This window comes from Protomyctophum bolini (assembly GCF_963924005.1).
Source record: "Protomyctophum bolini genome assembly, chromosome: 4".
In the NCBI taxonomy this organism is placed as follows: domain Eukaryota; kingdom Metazoa; phylum Chordata; class Actinopteri; order Myctophiformes; family Myctophidae; genus Protomyctophum; species Protomyctophum bolini.
Genome location: NC_137865.1, coordinates 31,681,149 through 31,697,907, shown reverse-complemented (window position 1 = coordinate 31,697,907; position 16,759 = coordinate 31,681,149). Strand labels below are relative to the sequence as shown.

Below are 16,759 nucleotides of genomic sequence, written 5' to 3'. Positions count from 1 at the left end.
GTAGCTGTACACAATGACTGTATCTATCTTAGCACATACCACTGATCACAGGACAATGGCCGACTGTCCATGACGTGGGCGTAGGCACATCCATTTAAGTCTGCTTAATGCAAAGAATTTACTTAGAACCAATTGTTTTCGGGAAGTGAGTTTGTGTCATCCACTGTGCCGTTGCGGCGTCCACAACACTGACCGATTGGCTTAGGGCTGGCTCAGTTGTGTTTGAGCACTAACCCCGAGTTCAGCATCAGCACCAGCAATAGCAGGAGAGGGGTGGGGCTCAAACCTGAGCCTCTGCTGCTGATTGGGCACAAGGGCTCATCCTACCGTGATGGACGTGAGTGGCAGCGAATGGGAAACGTAGACACAAAACATAATGAGAAAAAAAAAGGAAAATAATGAGCAGAAAGATAATGACGTGAAGAGAAACATAAAACAGGGAGAGTTGCATGCCAAATGTACGTACATCAATAAGAAGACAAGCAACTTGTTGCTTAGGTGGAAACCTCATATGTCCCAAGCAGTATATTTTCTGAAATCAAATCCAAAAAAAGAATCTGGCATACAGATCGGCTATTTTTTGCAACTTTTGTGTGACACTGTAGTATGTAGGGCAATACTTTACGTTGGGACTTTTTTTAATAAAAAGTTAAAATATGGAGATAAGAGGTTTCTGCCTGGCAGCAATGAAGTGTTAAACTAAGGAATAAATGAAAGTTGAAGGCAACAGAACAGAATTGCATGCAGAAAAGCCCAGGGCTGTCTGATGAAGACCAGAGGCTGACGAGGCCAACATTAAGGGGGCTTAATTCTCTGGGAGAACTTTCCAGCAATATTTCCAGAATGAACACGCACGCGCACGCACGCACGCACGCACGCACGCACGCACGCACGCACACACACACACACACACACACACACACACACACACACACACACACACACACACACACACACACAAGACACCCTCTGTGTCTTACGTTCAGTGGTGTAAAGTGCATTTACAAGTATACTGTACTTAAGTACAATTTTGATATACTTTTACTTGACAGGAGTATTTTACATTTTCAGTACTTTGACTTCTACTCCACTACATCTCAGAGGAAAAAATGTTACTTTTACTCCACTTTTTTGTAACTTTTATTTAATACTTTGTGAGCTTGTAGATCTATCTATTTTCAAAAGATGTTTAAACATTCGAAAACTTGAAACAGGACCTTCTGCACAATGAATACCAAGTACATTTTGATGCCAATACCTTTGTACTTTTACTCAAATACACTATGATTTCCGGAGTTTTTACTTGCATTTCTACATTGCGGTATTGATACGTTTACGTATAAAAGTAAAAACTCTGAGTTAACTTTCCCCCCCACTGTCTGTCTGTGTCTTACATTTTCGTCGTTGTCGAAACACACGTCCGGTCCTTTCCTGTAGCGAGGGTTCTGAGCCAGTTCGCACAGGTCTGGGCCCTCGGCTGGACACGTACACGCTCAGGAAAACACGCCCTGCCATCAACGAGGCTACATCAAACACTGGACACGTTCTCACCACAATAGTCAAATCAATCAGGGCTTGTGAATCGCTCACTTTCTTTGCAACCAAAAAAGAGCCTTGGCTCCAGAAACGGTGCGGCGTGACTCCCTGAGCCCGCGCGAGACATCTCTGAAATGGTAATCAGACATGGCAGTCAGACTACAGCCCTCGGGCAATGAAGAAAATGAGCATTAACCCATTTACAGTAGGCCTGACGTAAAAAAAAAAAAAAAAAGTCTTCTGAAAGAATATATATTCAAAGATTTTTGCCACATTTTCACGATTTTTCAAAAATAGCAGACCTACAAGCTCGTAACGCGCCACTCGGTGGCGTGCTATGAGCTTGTATATCTGCTATTTTTCAATAGCTAAAGTATAAAATAATGCTTAGTTAAAACACCAAAAGGGGTTCCCGTTCAGAATGGGTTACGGAAATTCTGTAAGGAAAAGTGGAGGCATTTATCATGTGGATGAGTGTGTCTGCATCTAGTATCTCTGCATGTGTGTGTGTGTGTGTGTGTGTGTGTGTGTGTGTGTGTGTGTGTGTGTGTGTGTGTGTGTGTGTGTGTGTGTGTGCATGTGCATAGTGTAATTGCTGTAGCATGATGCACCTACTGTATACTGCAGATGTAAGACTGCTATATTTTGGACAACTTAAATTGTTGGCAATTTAAATAATTTCAAATGTTTTGCTGATATCCACGAGAGATAGGGAAATACGTGCGTATGGCAGCCTCAGCAATACATTTACATGATATTATATAGACTACAAGGCCCTGCAGTATTGTGAAACCAGTGAGCGTAACATTACTGACAGCCATAAAACAGAAACAAATGATTAATTTCATTTTATTTTACCCTCCCGTCGCAGACTTTATAAATATAGCCTGCTAATGTAAACACTGTATTCTCAGGCAGACATTTAAATTTGTACTCATTACCATGCCGTGACATTTAAATGCGCTTATACGTGTGGGATTGTGTCTGTGCTCTTTCACATTTATTTTTGTACTCGGGTGTAATTTAGTCATGACTAAATCTAAACAATAACTTGAATGTATCCAACGACCAGTGGTGGAAAGTACATTTACTCAAGTACTGTACTTAAGTACAATATTGATGAATTTGTACTTTACTTGAGTATTTCCAATTTCCAATACTTATATTGTACCTTTACTCCACTGCATTTATTTGAAAACATTAGTTACTAGTTACTTTGTAGATTTAGATTATTATTACAAAACATACATTACCCACTTCAACCCTATAGTTAACTGTTACATTATGACTTTATACATTTTAAAACTTGAAATAAGCCATTATGCATAAAGCGTACTTTCTACTTTTGGTACTTTTATCCAAGTACATTTTGAATGTAGGACTTTTACTTGTAAGGGAGTGATTGATACTTTTATTAACTGTAAGTAAAACATTTGAGTACTTTTTCCACCACTGCCAACGATTAGGGTCAGGTTAAGGTTACGGTAAAGGGCTTCAGTAGTCATTTAGTCAGATTGCGGTAAAGGTAATCAATGGAATCTCCTAGACATTTCCTAGAAAAGCTAGAAATCCATGTGTGTATGTATCTCTTGTATCTCTGCGTGACCTCCTTAGCAGAACGTCGAGCGAATACCCAACTGCAGTGCCGCGACCCCGCTGCGACCTCTTATGATGACACTTTTACTGTTACACCAGCAGGAAGCTCTATGTCACAGACACATCTGTCTAACAGACCGCCAAAATACGCGCACATGCACACAAACACACTCACCATGCAGGGGCCCCGGTGACACGCGCGCACATACAAACACACTCTACACGGGGCCCCGATGATGTGCACGTGCGCACCCAAACACACTCGGCACGGGGCCCAGATGAATTCAAACAAAGAAATCTAATCTCACTTGCAACATGAGAGCCTCTTTCGTAACGCATTTGCTTTACTGTGCACCTGTGAATATTCAAGGAGTGGACCTATACAACTCAGAAGGGTCCATTTGGTTACATTTGTAGGCCTACACTCTTCCAAGACAGTGTGATTAAAGGTGTAGATTAGAAAGTGAAATCCTTACAGTAACTGTTCAATATCTCTATAAATGAGGAGACAAAATTGGAAATTGAAAGCAAAAATAAAAAAAAGATTAACATGAGTTCCTGATAAGCTGAAATAGGCAACCAACTTGGAAATGTAGTTTCTATTGCTGAAGAGACAGGGGGACCTCTGTTAAAAATCACCACCATATCACTTACACTTATACTTTAACCCGTGATATTCAACCAGTGGTCCTTGAGGGGATTCCAGATGGTAACCAAGTTGGTAACCAAATAGACCAAATTGAGAGTGTAAAATGAGTGTAACATTTTACACTCTCAAGTCTACACAAATAGAGAATTTTTGATCAAGGTTTGCCTGTTATCTCTCCTAATGGTACCAACAGCAATGCAGCATGGAATTGCGGAAAATATCTTATCCAACAATAATTGGATTGGGTCTGAGTGGCTACATCTGATCAAGCGGTGGTCCGATATGCGGCTGTATGAGGCCGCTAGAGGTGGGATCAACGCGAGACTTATGACATATTGAAGTGCTGCCACAGCGCAAATGTAAACACAACCTAACAAGACTACAACTCGAAATGATTATGGCGATATCAAATGTTTGTCCCGCTGCTTCCGGGTTCATTGTTTCTGCTTGAGAGATCCCAGATGCAGGCAGGAGGAGGGAACTGGTGAACTCAATACTGCCGCAATCTGGCGAAGTCAGGTTAGGTCTCAATGAGAGTGGCTCAAATGCCCCGATAAATAATGGGCCTTGATATGAACAGGGTTGAAATCCACTGCTTTAACCCTGCACTGAGGATTTAGCCATGTACTGGACACTGTACTGGACAGTGGACACTGTACTGGACACTGTACTGGACACTGTACTGGACAGTGGACACTGTACTGGACACTGTACTGGACAGTGGACACTGTATGGACACTGTACTGGACAGTGGACACTGTATGGACACTGTACTGGACAGTGGACACTGTATGGACACTGTACTGGACAGTGGACACTGTATGGACACTGTACTGGACAGTGGACACTGTACTGGACAGTGGACACTGTACTGGACAGTGGACACTGTATGGACACTGTACTGGACAGTGGACACTGTACTGGACACTGTACTGGACAGTGGACACTGTATGGACACTGTACTGGACAGTGGACACTGTACTGGACACTGTACTGGACAGTGGACACTGTATGGACACTGTACTGGACACTGTACTGGACAGTGGACACTGTATGGACACTGTACTGGACAGTGGACACTGTACTGGACACTGTACTGGACAGTGGACACTGTACTGGACAGTGGACACTGTATGGACACTGTACTGGACAGTGGACACTGTACTGGCAGTGGACACTGTATGGACACTGTACTGGACAGTGGACACTGTACTGGACAGTGGACACTGTACTGGACAGTGGACACTGTACTGGACACTGCAGGTGTGTCACTTAAAAGAGAGTTTTAAAGCCCACAGGATGCCGGGTGGTGGACAGAGGGAGGGCCACAGGGCTATAGGAGGAAGTGGATCTGTCCGTTTGATTTTCACGGAGCGAGGGGAAAGGATACAGGGCTGCTCCGCCTGTGTGTGTGTGTGTGTGTGTGTGTGTGTGTGTGTGTTACGGAACGAGGGGAAAGGATACAGGGCTGCTCCGCCTGTGTGTGTGTGTGTGTGTGTGTGTGTGTGTGTGTGTGTGTGTGTGTTACGGAACGAGGGGAAAGGATACAGGGCTGCTCCGCCTGTGTGTGTGTGTGTGTGTGTGTGTGTGTGTGTGTGTGTGTGTGTGTGTTACGGAACGAGGGGAAAGGATACAGGGCTGCTCCGCCTGTGTGTGTGTGTGTGTGTGTGTGTGTTACGGAACGAGGGGAAAGGATACAGGGCTGCTCGGCCTGTCTGAGAGGTCTGGGATCGCATGACAAGCACGTCGCCTTGGCATCGGTGATCAGGAACACCAAGTTAGTGTTCGGCAACTTCTCAGCACGATACATCCTGAAAGAAACGCACGCACGCAGTCACGCACGCAGGCACGCACGCAGGCAGTCACGCAGGCGCGCACACACACACACACACACACACACACACACACACACACACACACACGTGCACACACGCGTTTGTTAGATCACAGTCCAGCTTCTACAGAGAGCTGCATAGAGACCCCCAGTGCTTAGATGTGTGCACTCACACGCGCACAAACACACACACAGACATATAATAAACAACACTAGTTTAGATGTAGACAGAATTACATACTCTATACAATGTGCATACTATATATATTGCGCGCGCACACACACACACACACACACACACACACACACACACACACACACACACACACACACACACACACACACACACACACACACACACACACACACACACACACACACACACACACACACACACACACACACACACACACACACACACACACACACACACACACACACACAAACACACACACACCTTCTCAAGGGATTGGCTTTGTTTATGGCGATCGTTAAAGTTGGGGTGTCTCTGGTCGTTAACATCGGGGAGAGACGCATGGGCCACGTGGGGCTCATAACACGCTGCATTTAACCCCCGGGACTACCACAGTTGACACAGGAAAGCACTTCCTCTTGTGAAGTGCTTTTAATTTGAAACGCGCACTTTTTTGTATGTTCGTGCGTGGGTGCGTGTGTGTGTGTGTGTGTGTGTGTGTGTGTGTGTGTGCGTGTGTGTGTGCGTGTGTTTGGGGGGTGAGCGACATGAAAGCGTTTTCCTCTGCTGACAGATCAAGGTAATCTGCATGTGATCAGAAGCCCGTCAGACCAACAGCTGGCAGAGAGTAGAATGGAAAAATATTAGAGAGAGAGAGAGAGAGAGAGAGAGAGAGAGAGAGAGAGAGAGAGAGAGAGAGAGAGAGAGAGAGCGAGAGAGAGAGAGCGAGAGAGCGAGAGAGAGAGAGAGAGAGAGAGAGGAAACCGTTGTGGAGTTGCAGGGGGGTGAGCTGACGGTCCAGGAAGTGGGCGAGCGAGAGGTGAGAGATCTGTTGCACGTCGCTTTGTACAACACATGTACTGTACAGACTGAACACATGATAACATCACACACACACGCACACACACACACACACACACACACACACACACACACACACACACACACACACACAAAAACATACGTGCTCTCGCACACACACACACACACACACACACACACACACACACACACACACACACACACACTGAGGCACAATGTACGCAGCACAATTCCTTACAGGTCCATTGGGTCCATCATCTTTAAGCTATTCAAGTGTTATTATAGGAAACACATGGCACGTGCATGCACGTACACACGCACACACACACACACACACACACACACACACACACACACACACACACACACACACACACCTTGAGCAGTTTATACAGTCCAGTACACCTGAGTAGGATCTCTCCTCGTCATTATCAAAGAAGTACTGTGTCTGCTCCGTGATGCAGCTCTCCTTAAACATGGCATCTGAGATGTCTTCATCAGCTGACACTGCAGCACACAACACAACACAACACAACACAACACAACACAACACAGGAGAACACACAGCACACAAGACATAAATGAATGAATAAATAAATAGAAATCCTTCCCTCGCGGCATGTCTTTATCAGCGGACTCCACTACACGTATAGAACATTAGCACTGAATCCCTGTGCATATTTAGCTCATTGAATATACTGTACTGTACTGTACTGTAATGTACTGTTCTTCGCAGTACTGTACTGTGCTGTGCTGTACTGTACTGCTGTACCATAACGGCAGGAACCAATTGAACAACATCTGTATCCATCTGTCAGTCTGAACCAACCAGTATATTGAACAACATCTGTATCCATCTGTCAGTCTGAACCAACTAGTATATTGAACAACATCTGTATCCACCTGTCAGTCTGAACCAACCAGTATATTGAACAACATCTGTATCCACCTGTCAGTCTGAACCAACCAGTATATTGAACAACATCTGTATCCATCTGTCAGTCTGAACCAACCAGTATATTGAACAACATCTGTATCCATCTGTCAGTCTGAACCAACCAGTATATTGAACAACATCTGTATCCACCTGTCAGTCTGAACCAACCAGTATATTGAACAACATCTGTATCCATCTGTCAGTCTGAGAGGCTAGCTGTCAGAGCATCTTGTCATCTACAAGGTCGAGTCTGGTCGAGTAAACAACGACTCAGATCTTATATTATTTCTTCCACTCACCCGCCTCCATGAGGTTAGGAAAGATCAGACTGAAGATGAGCTGCTGAAGTATTGACCTAGACAGAGAGAAAGCGATAGAGAGACAGAGAGAAAGGGAGGGGAGAGAGAGGGGGGAGTGATTCAGACTGTAGACAAGGCCAAACTCACTAAGCCATTTGAGACCAGATTCTACTACGTGAGGTCATCACTTTTTAGACACTGTCACATTAGTGTAGTCACCGTTGGTTTCATTTTTACGGGTGATGCAGAACAGAGCAAAGTGAGAGTTGTTATTGAGACGTTGTTGAGCTGCTGTTGTCCTACTATAGAGTTACTCTGCCAAAAACATTTGATTGATTTTATGTGCCATGGACTTCTGTCTGAAATAAAGATTATATATACACCCCACGTTCCCAAACACACTCCTATGCTAGAATAGGCAAAGTTCTGATGGAAAACACAACTTCCATAACACACACGCAGACGCTCGCACGCACACATATGCACACACACGCACACACATGCACACAGCCACACGCACGCACGCACGCACGCACATACACACGCACACACGCACGCAGACACACATACACTTACCAGGCAGCAGTAGAGGCCCACCAGCCAATACTCAGCACGTCCGCTATAGTAGGCTGGAGAAAACCAGTGCAGGAATATTAATCACACTTTTGACATTTGACATTTTCAGTCAGACAATGGAAGTGTGTGAATACAATATATAAACGTGTGTGTGCGTGCGTGTGTGCGTGTGCGTGCGTCTCTCACCACATAGACAGATCGCAGTCCAGCTGCGGCCTTGCTGTCTCTCTCTGGGTCACAGACAGACTGGTAGTCATAGGTCTTGTTGAAGGAATACAGAGATGTGTTGACCAGGGTGATCATTAGCACTGGATCCACTTCCCCGAAGAACTGACCGATCTGGATGCGCACGCACGCACGCACGCACGCACGCACGCACGCACGCACGCACACACACACGCACACACACACACACACGCACACACGCACACACGCGCACACACACACACACACACACACACACACACACACGACAGATCAATTTGCCTGTGACCACACAGGTCACAGCACAGGCAAACATTCGCACACATGCAGGCAGGTCCACAATTCTCACAATTGCTTGCACACGTGCACGTGCAAAACACACACATGCACATACAGTACTGTACACAGAGAGACAAACAAACAAGCAGACAAACAAAGCCAGGCACTAAATCCAGAGTAATACGGTTTATGTTGACCAAACAACTTGTCTAAACAGTGCAGAGTCAGACATCTGTGTTCCAGCAATACAGGAACACACCCAGAGGGGACACCCTATGCTGTGCCTCAAAACAGGACACGTCAGGCAGAAGGAAGTGTATATTACAGGTCCATGTTACTGTAAAGGTAGCAGTTCTCACCTCCTGTCCTCATGGGATTCAGATTGATGTTAGTTAGGGTCGGGAGACTCGGGACCCAATTGTGGGACATATTTTTGTGGGTCCCTTTATTTTGTTTTTAATTATTATTTCAAAACATTTTCAATAAAATATTCCCAAAAAACTTTTTTCATGAATTAAAAACAAATTCAAAGATTTTTCTTCCAGGAATGTCATGAAGAAATAAAAGAAAAATCAAAGAAATTCTGTAAATTAGAAAGTAAATGTTTAAGTAGTAGTGGAAATAGCCGCTCACAATGCGGCGCGAAGCGACACGTTGTGAGCTTGTAGATCGGCTAGATTTTCACTAGTTTGGCGTCCCGAGCAAACCTCTATAAATCTCTCTTTTGGGTCTCGACCTGAAAAGTTGGGGAACCTGTGCTAAAGAATCCAAAGCCAAACATCATGACAGTAAAAATGGGTCAAAAGCCACACGGCATGCAGATGTCCCGCTATGCGACTGATTCCCGTACACCCCGTTACGGACGCCCTGGGAACTATAATCAGCCGGAGGTTATCGCGCATGGCGGAGATGATCACAGGGGAGCTCCGCTCTGATGCTGCTACCATAACTGCCCCGCAAACAACCTGCCCCCCTTTTTTTTGATCTGCCTCCGGTGTTTTACTGCCACAGAGACATGGATGTACTGTACTCCTCCTGGTCCTACTGTACCGGAGCCTCGGGAAAGGACCCCCCGACTCCCACCTCCCTCCACACTGGGGCTCATAACGGTGTCTTAGCTGAGTCATAAGCCCTTCATCTGACCCCTCTACTCTACGGGTGATTGATGGGTGGGGTGTGGGGGGTGACGGAGGGTCGGCAGAGGCATCGATGGAGCGAGAGAGCCACGAGTAAGACACGGAGATGAAATCTCTTATTTCAAAGGCACGCGGTTCGCTGCTTCTCCGCTGCGCCGTAGAGGTTTCGCTATATACGCGGGGAAGGAATGATTTACGGCATTTGATGCTTTATGCCTTTACCATCACTTGATCATTGTAAAATGGCCAACGGGCCTAAACGAGATAAGACGAGACAGGACTTTATTGTCCACATGTGGAAATTACGATTTTTGCCTTTGGCTTCAAGCAGTGTTCAGATGTACAAAACAGACGCGGTTACAATAAACATGCAAACACCATGAGACAGCAGGGACAGCGCCTGGTATAGCGGTCTCAGGCAGATAGATAAGGGAATGAGACAGCAGGGACAGCGCCTGGTTGGTTGTTTGATTGTTACAATGACTCACCAGGGTAATATACTCGTCCTGATTGGACATGAGCAGGAACCCTCCATCATCCAGGAGCACACAGTCAACGAGCTGCAGAGAGAAAACCACCACAAGACTCGTTGTATGATGTCATCTTTAATAATTATGCGTTATGGTGATTCCCAGAATACACGGTGACGGCACCACTGATAGGGTTTCACTCTGAAATGCATCGACTGAGCTTTTGATACACGGTCGGACAGAAAGCGACGGCCGTGCCATGACTTATGCGTGAGTGAACTTGGGGCTGTGTTTTGACTTATACGATGGGTTATAAAAATGCCAAAATGTGTACAGTACTTTCCATCTAAAAGTTTATGGACATTATGTATGCATTAGCATATCTAACCTATCATACATTTGTATTATTATTATGATTATTATAAATGTTTTAACCACAGTACGTTTATGTACAAATAGTGCATATATGAATGTAGAGTATGCAAGTCTTTCTGGGCCTGGACATATCTCATACCCCTACTGCACATCCCACATAGGCTAGAGATCCTAATGTAGGTGTGTCCATAGCATTCATACATTTGCATGTAGGCTAGTATTAACATTTCATATTCTGTGTTCAATGCATGTATGTTGCACATTTATATGCACGCATGTTTCCTTGCTGCCTGGATCTTAATTAAGCACTCTTCAGAATCATCATTATTGTAACTGTCAGATTATCTCAAATCTTTGTGCTATTCAATACAGTTTTGAACTCATCCTCTACAGTATTTCTGTTTGTATTACATATTTATCTACATACAGTATCTGTATCAGTATCAGTAGAGTTCTCAGTTTCCAGGTCCGAGAGTGCCTGGTTTGGCCCGACAATTACTGCTAATAGACGAAGAGGTTTAACAGTCCAAATCAAAAGAGCGTTGCAGTCCTGCCCCCTGTCTTGACGATGAGCGGCCCAGAAGAGAATTTCCAATTCATTTTTCCCATACACGTTTCAATAAACTTAAAGACATTAAAAGACTCGGACAAAGCCAACTCAGATGGAGACAACTCATGACAATAAACACATGTTTTTTGGCCGAACAAATAATTAGAAAAATGTGTTGTACCCTGCCCTTTTTGAGCGGTGCCTCTGCTCCATTACGCAACTATTGTGTGTCCTTCCCTATGTATGTATGTTTAAGCCGGTGGAAATGTATAGATGTGTTTGGTTTATTATAATTTGTGTGCTTTTGCTGTGTTATACTTTAGCATGTTTGTTTGAAATGTTTTCTTTAAGTTGCTGTGAGTTGATTAGAGTGAGATTATTGTCCAGTGATTTTGCTTTATAGTTTGTGAGTTGCATGATGATATATACATGTATAACTTATTTTTCCACTGACTGACATTGAACCCTGGCTGATAACAATCAAGGACCTACACCTGGGTTGGGTGTGGCCCACCAATCAGCAGCCCTATAAGACAGAGAAGAGTGTTTGTGAAAGAGAGAGGTTGGAGTGTGGTTGAGTGGAACAGACGCAGACGCAGACAGCTCCCATGGGCTGGGGCCAGACGGGGGGTCGGGACACTCCAGCTGGGGGCCAGTGGTAGCCGTGAGCGAGGTGACATTCGATGGGCTGTAACCACCGAGAGAGCCAGGCCTTCACCAAGCTCTATAAGTGCCACGACCACGACCCCCGGCTGCTGTGTACCCGGCCCGGCCCGGCCCGGCCTGTGGGGGTGGTCGAGAAAAGCAAAGAGACAAGAGCAAAGAGGAGGTGTGTGCGAGCAGTTTGGGTAGACGAGAAACAGCGAGATCGGGAGTGGATCACCAGAGACGAGGCAGAGAGAGAACAGCAAGGTCGCAATACTACACGCCGATAACAGAAGGGCTCAGGTTGACACCTGGGCTGGCCTGTGAGTACCCGATTTGTAGTATTGCCGCACGGTAGACCGACCTGTCACTTCCATCCATATAGCCGAAGGCACTGTAAACCAGATGAACTGTGTGTAGTCTCTTGTGGGTTTCAGTGTCCAGAAGAGGAGAAGGCAACGATGTGACTGTCCCCACAACCGCACCTCCTCCTGCATTTTTAGCACATTGCTTCTGGACATTTTAATTGGGATTGATTATTGTTTTGTTGTTTTGGTTAAGATCTAGTTAGTTATATAGGATTGGTTAGGGTTTTAGGCTTAGGGCGTTTTTAAGTTTCATTGTATTTTCTACTGGCCATTTTAGAGTGCCCTTGTATAAGGCAATAAAGTAAAAATTTGTAACCCCCCAAAATCCTGTCCTGCATCAGTCTTTCATAGTTTTCCTTAATTTATATGCTCTTTTTAACTGGTTTTAATATCGAACCTGGGTGTCCTTTTTATTGTTTTTAAGAGTTCCCTTTACTCTTTTTAATCCAAGGGTGGCGTAGTTCGGCTACATTTTAACAGTCTCACAGTATAACGCACACCGCACTTTAATCAGTGCACTTTAATCTATTACTGTGTTGCTTGTTTGACTTAACTGGCTTCTGTCACATATGCGTGTCCCCGTGTCCCTGTGTCTGTCCGAGCACGGAAAGCTGCAACACGGTAACTGTAATTTCTCGACCGCTTCGGACGCGGGAAGGCTCGCCGGAACAGGGCAGGCCCCTTGGGCGTGTTCCTGAAGGTCTGGATGTTCCGTGTTCCGGGGACCCCCACATGCTAACTGTCATTTCTCAAAGATCTTTTCCAAATACAATCAACGTACACTACAATACAGAGCACATTACAGTACAGTAACTATAACAATGAATATATAGTTGCACTGCTCAGTTCACACAGGTGTGAAACATTTTGTTTATTGTCATGAGTTGTCACCATCCGAGTTGGCTATGTCCGAGGCTTAAATATCTTTATATAAATACTTTCTGAAACGTCTATGGGAAATCCTCTTCCGGGCCGCTCGCGGGGGGCGGGACTGCGACGCTCTATATGCCCATCAACATGAGAGCAGCTCCGATAACCCAAACATATAAAGCCACGTACACTACATGTGCTTTTGTTTGCCATGTCTCTGTTGGAATAGTTTGTAAGGTCACTGCAAGGTCACTGTTCAAACTCCTGTGTTAAAGTATGCAGTATGTGTTAAATATCAACAAAGTGTGTTTGCACTAAACGGGATAATGGGCATAATAACAGGATTAACTACTTAGTGAGAATGGTAAAACTGGGGAATGTTATGTAATGTGTATGTGAGAATTGGGGTCGGCTTGGGCTGAGACTTACAACTCACTCGAATCGTTCCGGTTCAGATTTTTTAATATCCAGCTGGCCTGTTAAGAACCTGTTTCAAAACGTGGGCTGATTTAGGCTAAGGACAAATCCCAGATTTAAGATTTATTTGGCTTTACCTTATCGTTCCTCAGACAGCCACAGATCTCGCTCTTACACTGCAGGCAAACAAAAATAACCACATATCAAGAAACGGCATAACCACAATGACTGTAAAGGACGTGGTTAGTAACCTCTAACATGCATCAGTGAAGCAGTGTTAATTTTGTCGACTAATACTATGACAAAAAATGTTCGGCGACTACCTTTTTTTTCACTGACAAACTACTGTATATGGAAATTAAGCTATGATGACTAAAACTAAGACAAAATATATTGACAATATTGACATTTCGTCAACAAATTAAAACTAGACTAAAATGTTGGGAAGGGACTAGCGAACACAGTATAAGTAAAAGACACAAGTAATTTTACACTTGGTTGCATGCTGAAAATAGCCGATCTACGAGCTCACAACGCGTCACGCTGCGATGCGTTGTGAACTTAGATCGGCTATTAGATCGGCTATTTTCAGCAAGTGTAAAATGTCATTATGACAGCACCAAAGCCGACTAAATCAACTGTAGATTTAATCGACTAAAATCGTATGGTATTTAGTCGACAAAAACATATATTTACCAATAAAACCTTCTGGGTGACTAAAGTGTGACAAAAACTGAATCCACTATTCAAGAGTCTATGACCAAAACAAAAATTTGCTGTCAAAATCAACACTGCAGTGAACATGGCGAAAGGTAATGCAGACATGACATGCTTGACTCACGTTCACTTTCATCGTTGCATTTATGAAACTGTTCATCCAGGACGTGACATTGAGTTTCAGCCCCACCACTACGAAAAAAAATGAGAAGACCTTTTACTGTAGATAATATAGTATAGATGTTTCGAATTCCGTTCTGTAAATGGACAAAGGTATAATTGTGGGCCTGCGCGTTGAGGTCATTCCGCTATGCTGTGCTTTAGTTTTTTGTAATTTCGTTTTTTTTTCTTTGTTTTTTGTATTTCTTACTAGAGCGGTGCCCGTTGGGCACTTGCCTACTTGGAACGATGCAAATTGTAAATGCATGCCCTGCACCCAGTTATTACGTCTGCGTCCCATTTATGCCCATATATGGAGTTCTTTGTCAGGCATGCCCAAATATGGAGTCTGTGCAGATGTCAGAACAGCAATGTGATATCAGAATATGCCGCTCCATATATGGAGATCTAGGTTTTCATATTGGTTTTCATATTGGCCATGCAGGACCCGTGTCACAATACACCAAAAAAGTTCACAATTTGTATCTTATAAAGTGCAATACCAAACCTTCTATTAAAATGCATAAAAGGCCATACATTAACCAATCAGATCATCATGTTATCTGAGGTGAACACAATACATTTCATCTTAGCTCAGAAACCCACACCTCCCACCCAGGTCCACTGGCAGTACACGCAGACATCCTCATGGGCTTTTATTGATGACAAACATACTTTATATCATAAATCATCATTTATACCTTCAGAGCAAAGACGGCACTTCCTCCGACGTCTCAGGGTTCATGGTGTTGACAAAAAATGAGTGTTCTATCAAGCGGTCTTGGAAAGCCTGGTCAGATTTGACAGTTTGGTATTCGGTAATCTCGACTCTCGGTGCAACTGAGGTCCAAATTGTTCAGATTGGTGCAAGATCATAGGAGTAACACAACTCCCCTCTCTACAGTCTATTTTAGAGCAGGCTACACTAAAAAAGGCTCAAAAAATGGTCACTGATGTTACCCATGTTTTGACTTTGCTCTCATATAAAGGCTTTATATGAGAGAGAAAGATAAGATATGATTCTTAGAATTCTGTGGAATACTGTTTCCCCAGGCGCTATCAATGATTTGATTACCAATCAGTGCCAATTCCAACGACCATGGATGCATGGTTTATGACAAACATAATTCATATGAAAAAGAAAGATAAGATATGATCAATAAAATGACGTGGAATATTGTTCCCCAGAAAATGAAGAAGGAACAACCTTGAACACAAACACAATTGCTTGACGGCAAGTTCCCATGCAGTTGCTATGTAGTACTGCAAGTTATAAATAAATGTTATTGCGACTGTATGTCACATTTACTATGAAAACCTGCATCTCCTGTCTGTCCGTCCGTTAGTTAGTTAGTCACCCATGCCTCCATATATGGTCACGCCTTGTGACATCACGTCTCCATATATGGTCATGCCTCTTGACATCGTGACATCACGTGACATCATGGAGACCCTTAGATCTCCATATCTGCATAATATGGAGCCGGCCAATAAATATATGTTATATACATTTAAGGTTTTTAAACAGCTAAATCCACCCCACTGCCAACATTAATAAAACATCCAGTAAACTAGAAAGGGGTGCTCCATGGAGCGCATATCTATGCCAGGCCGGGTTGCATACCCAGGGCCTTCAGGGGTATGCAACGTATGCAACGCAGGGGTTGTTTGGATGTTACATGTATGTTTATGAGTCATTTGTAGGAAATAGGCCCCTTCCACAATTTGGAAGCCATTTACAGGCAAACAGTATGGAACATCAAATGCACATTGTCACATACATCTTGAGATGTTGCGTACTTACCATAATTTGGCAGAAATTATTTACTGTAACAGTGAAATTTGTAGCATATGTGGTGCCGATATTGACTCTGTGCCATGCTGCTATAGGGGATTAGTCAAGGCAGTGCTGAAGGTGGCTGGCCGGCTCCAATATATGCAGATCTGGGTGATGATCCAGTCATCTCCATGTATGGCTATCCAGGGTTTGATTAAGTCAGTGTTGTGATCTTCATTAAGGAGACGGCCATATATGGAGCGTGTCACAAGGTGTGACAGACTGGTGGTCATATATGGATATATGGAGTGTGTCAAAGGCGTGACGGATGGACGGACTGACAGGTTTTG

General features: G+C 44.1%; 1 protein-coding gene across 1 annotated transcript in view; it reads right to left on the bottom strand.

Moving 5' to 3' along the window:
- Positions 1 to 212: 212 nt before the first annotated feature.
- LOC308314547 (voltage-dependent calcium channel subunit alpha-2/delta-1) overlaps positions 213 to 16,759 on the bottom strand; it is a gene marked incomplete at both ends in the record, with an annotated part of 119,641 nt that continues 103,094 nt past the window's right edge. Inside the window, 10 exons of the mRNA XM_080762177.1 lie at positions 213 to 323; positions 1,395 to 1,477; positions 5,480 to 5,592; positions 7,008 to 7,137; positions 7,867 to 7,922; positions 8,443 to 8,495; positions 8,629 to 8,781; positions 10,550 to 10,621; positions 13,894 to 13,932; positions 14,598 to 14,665. Of these exons, the coding sequence (XP_080618303.1) occupies positions 213 to 323; positions 1,395 to 1,477; positions 5,480 to 5,592; positions 7,008 to 7,137; positions 7,867 to 7,922; positions 8,443 to 8,495; positions 8,629 to 8,781; positions 10,550 to 10,621; positions 13,894 to 13,932; positions 14,598 to 14,665 (878 nt within the window). The remainder of the gene's footprint in view (positions 324 to 1,394; positions 1,478 to 5,479; positions 5,593 to 7,007; positions 7,138 to 7,866; positions 7,923 to 8,442; positions 8,496 to 8,628; positions 8,782 to 10,549; positions 10,622 to 13,893; positions 13,933 to 14,597; positions 14,666 to 16,759) is intronic.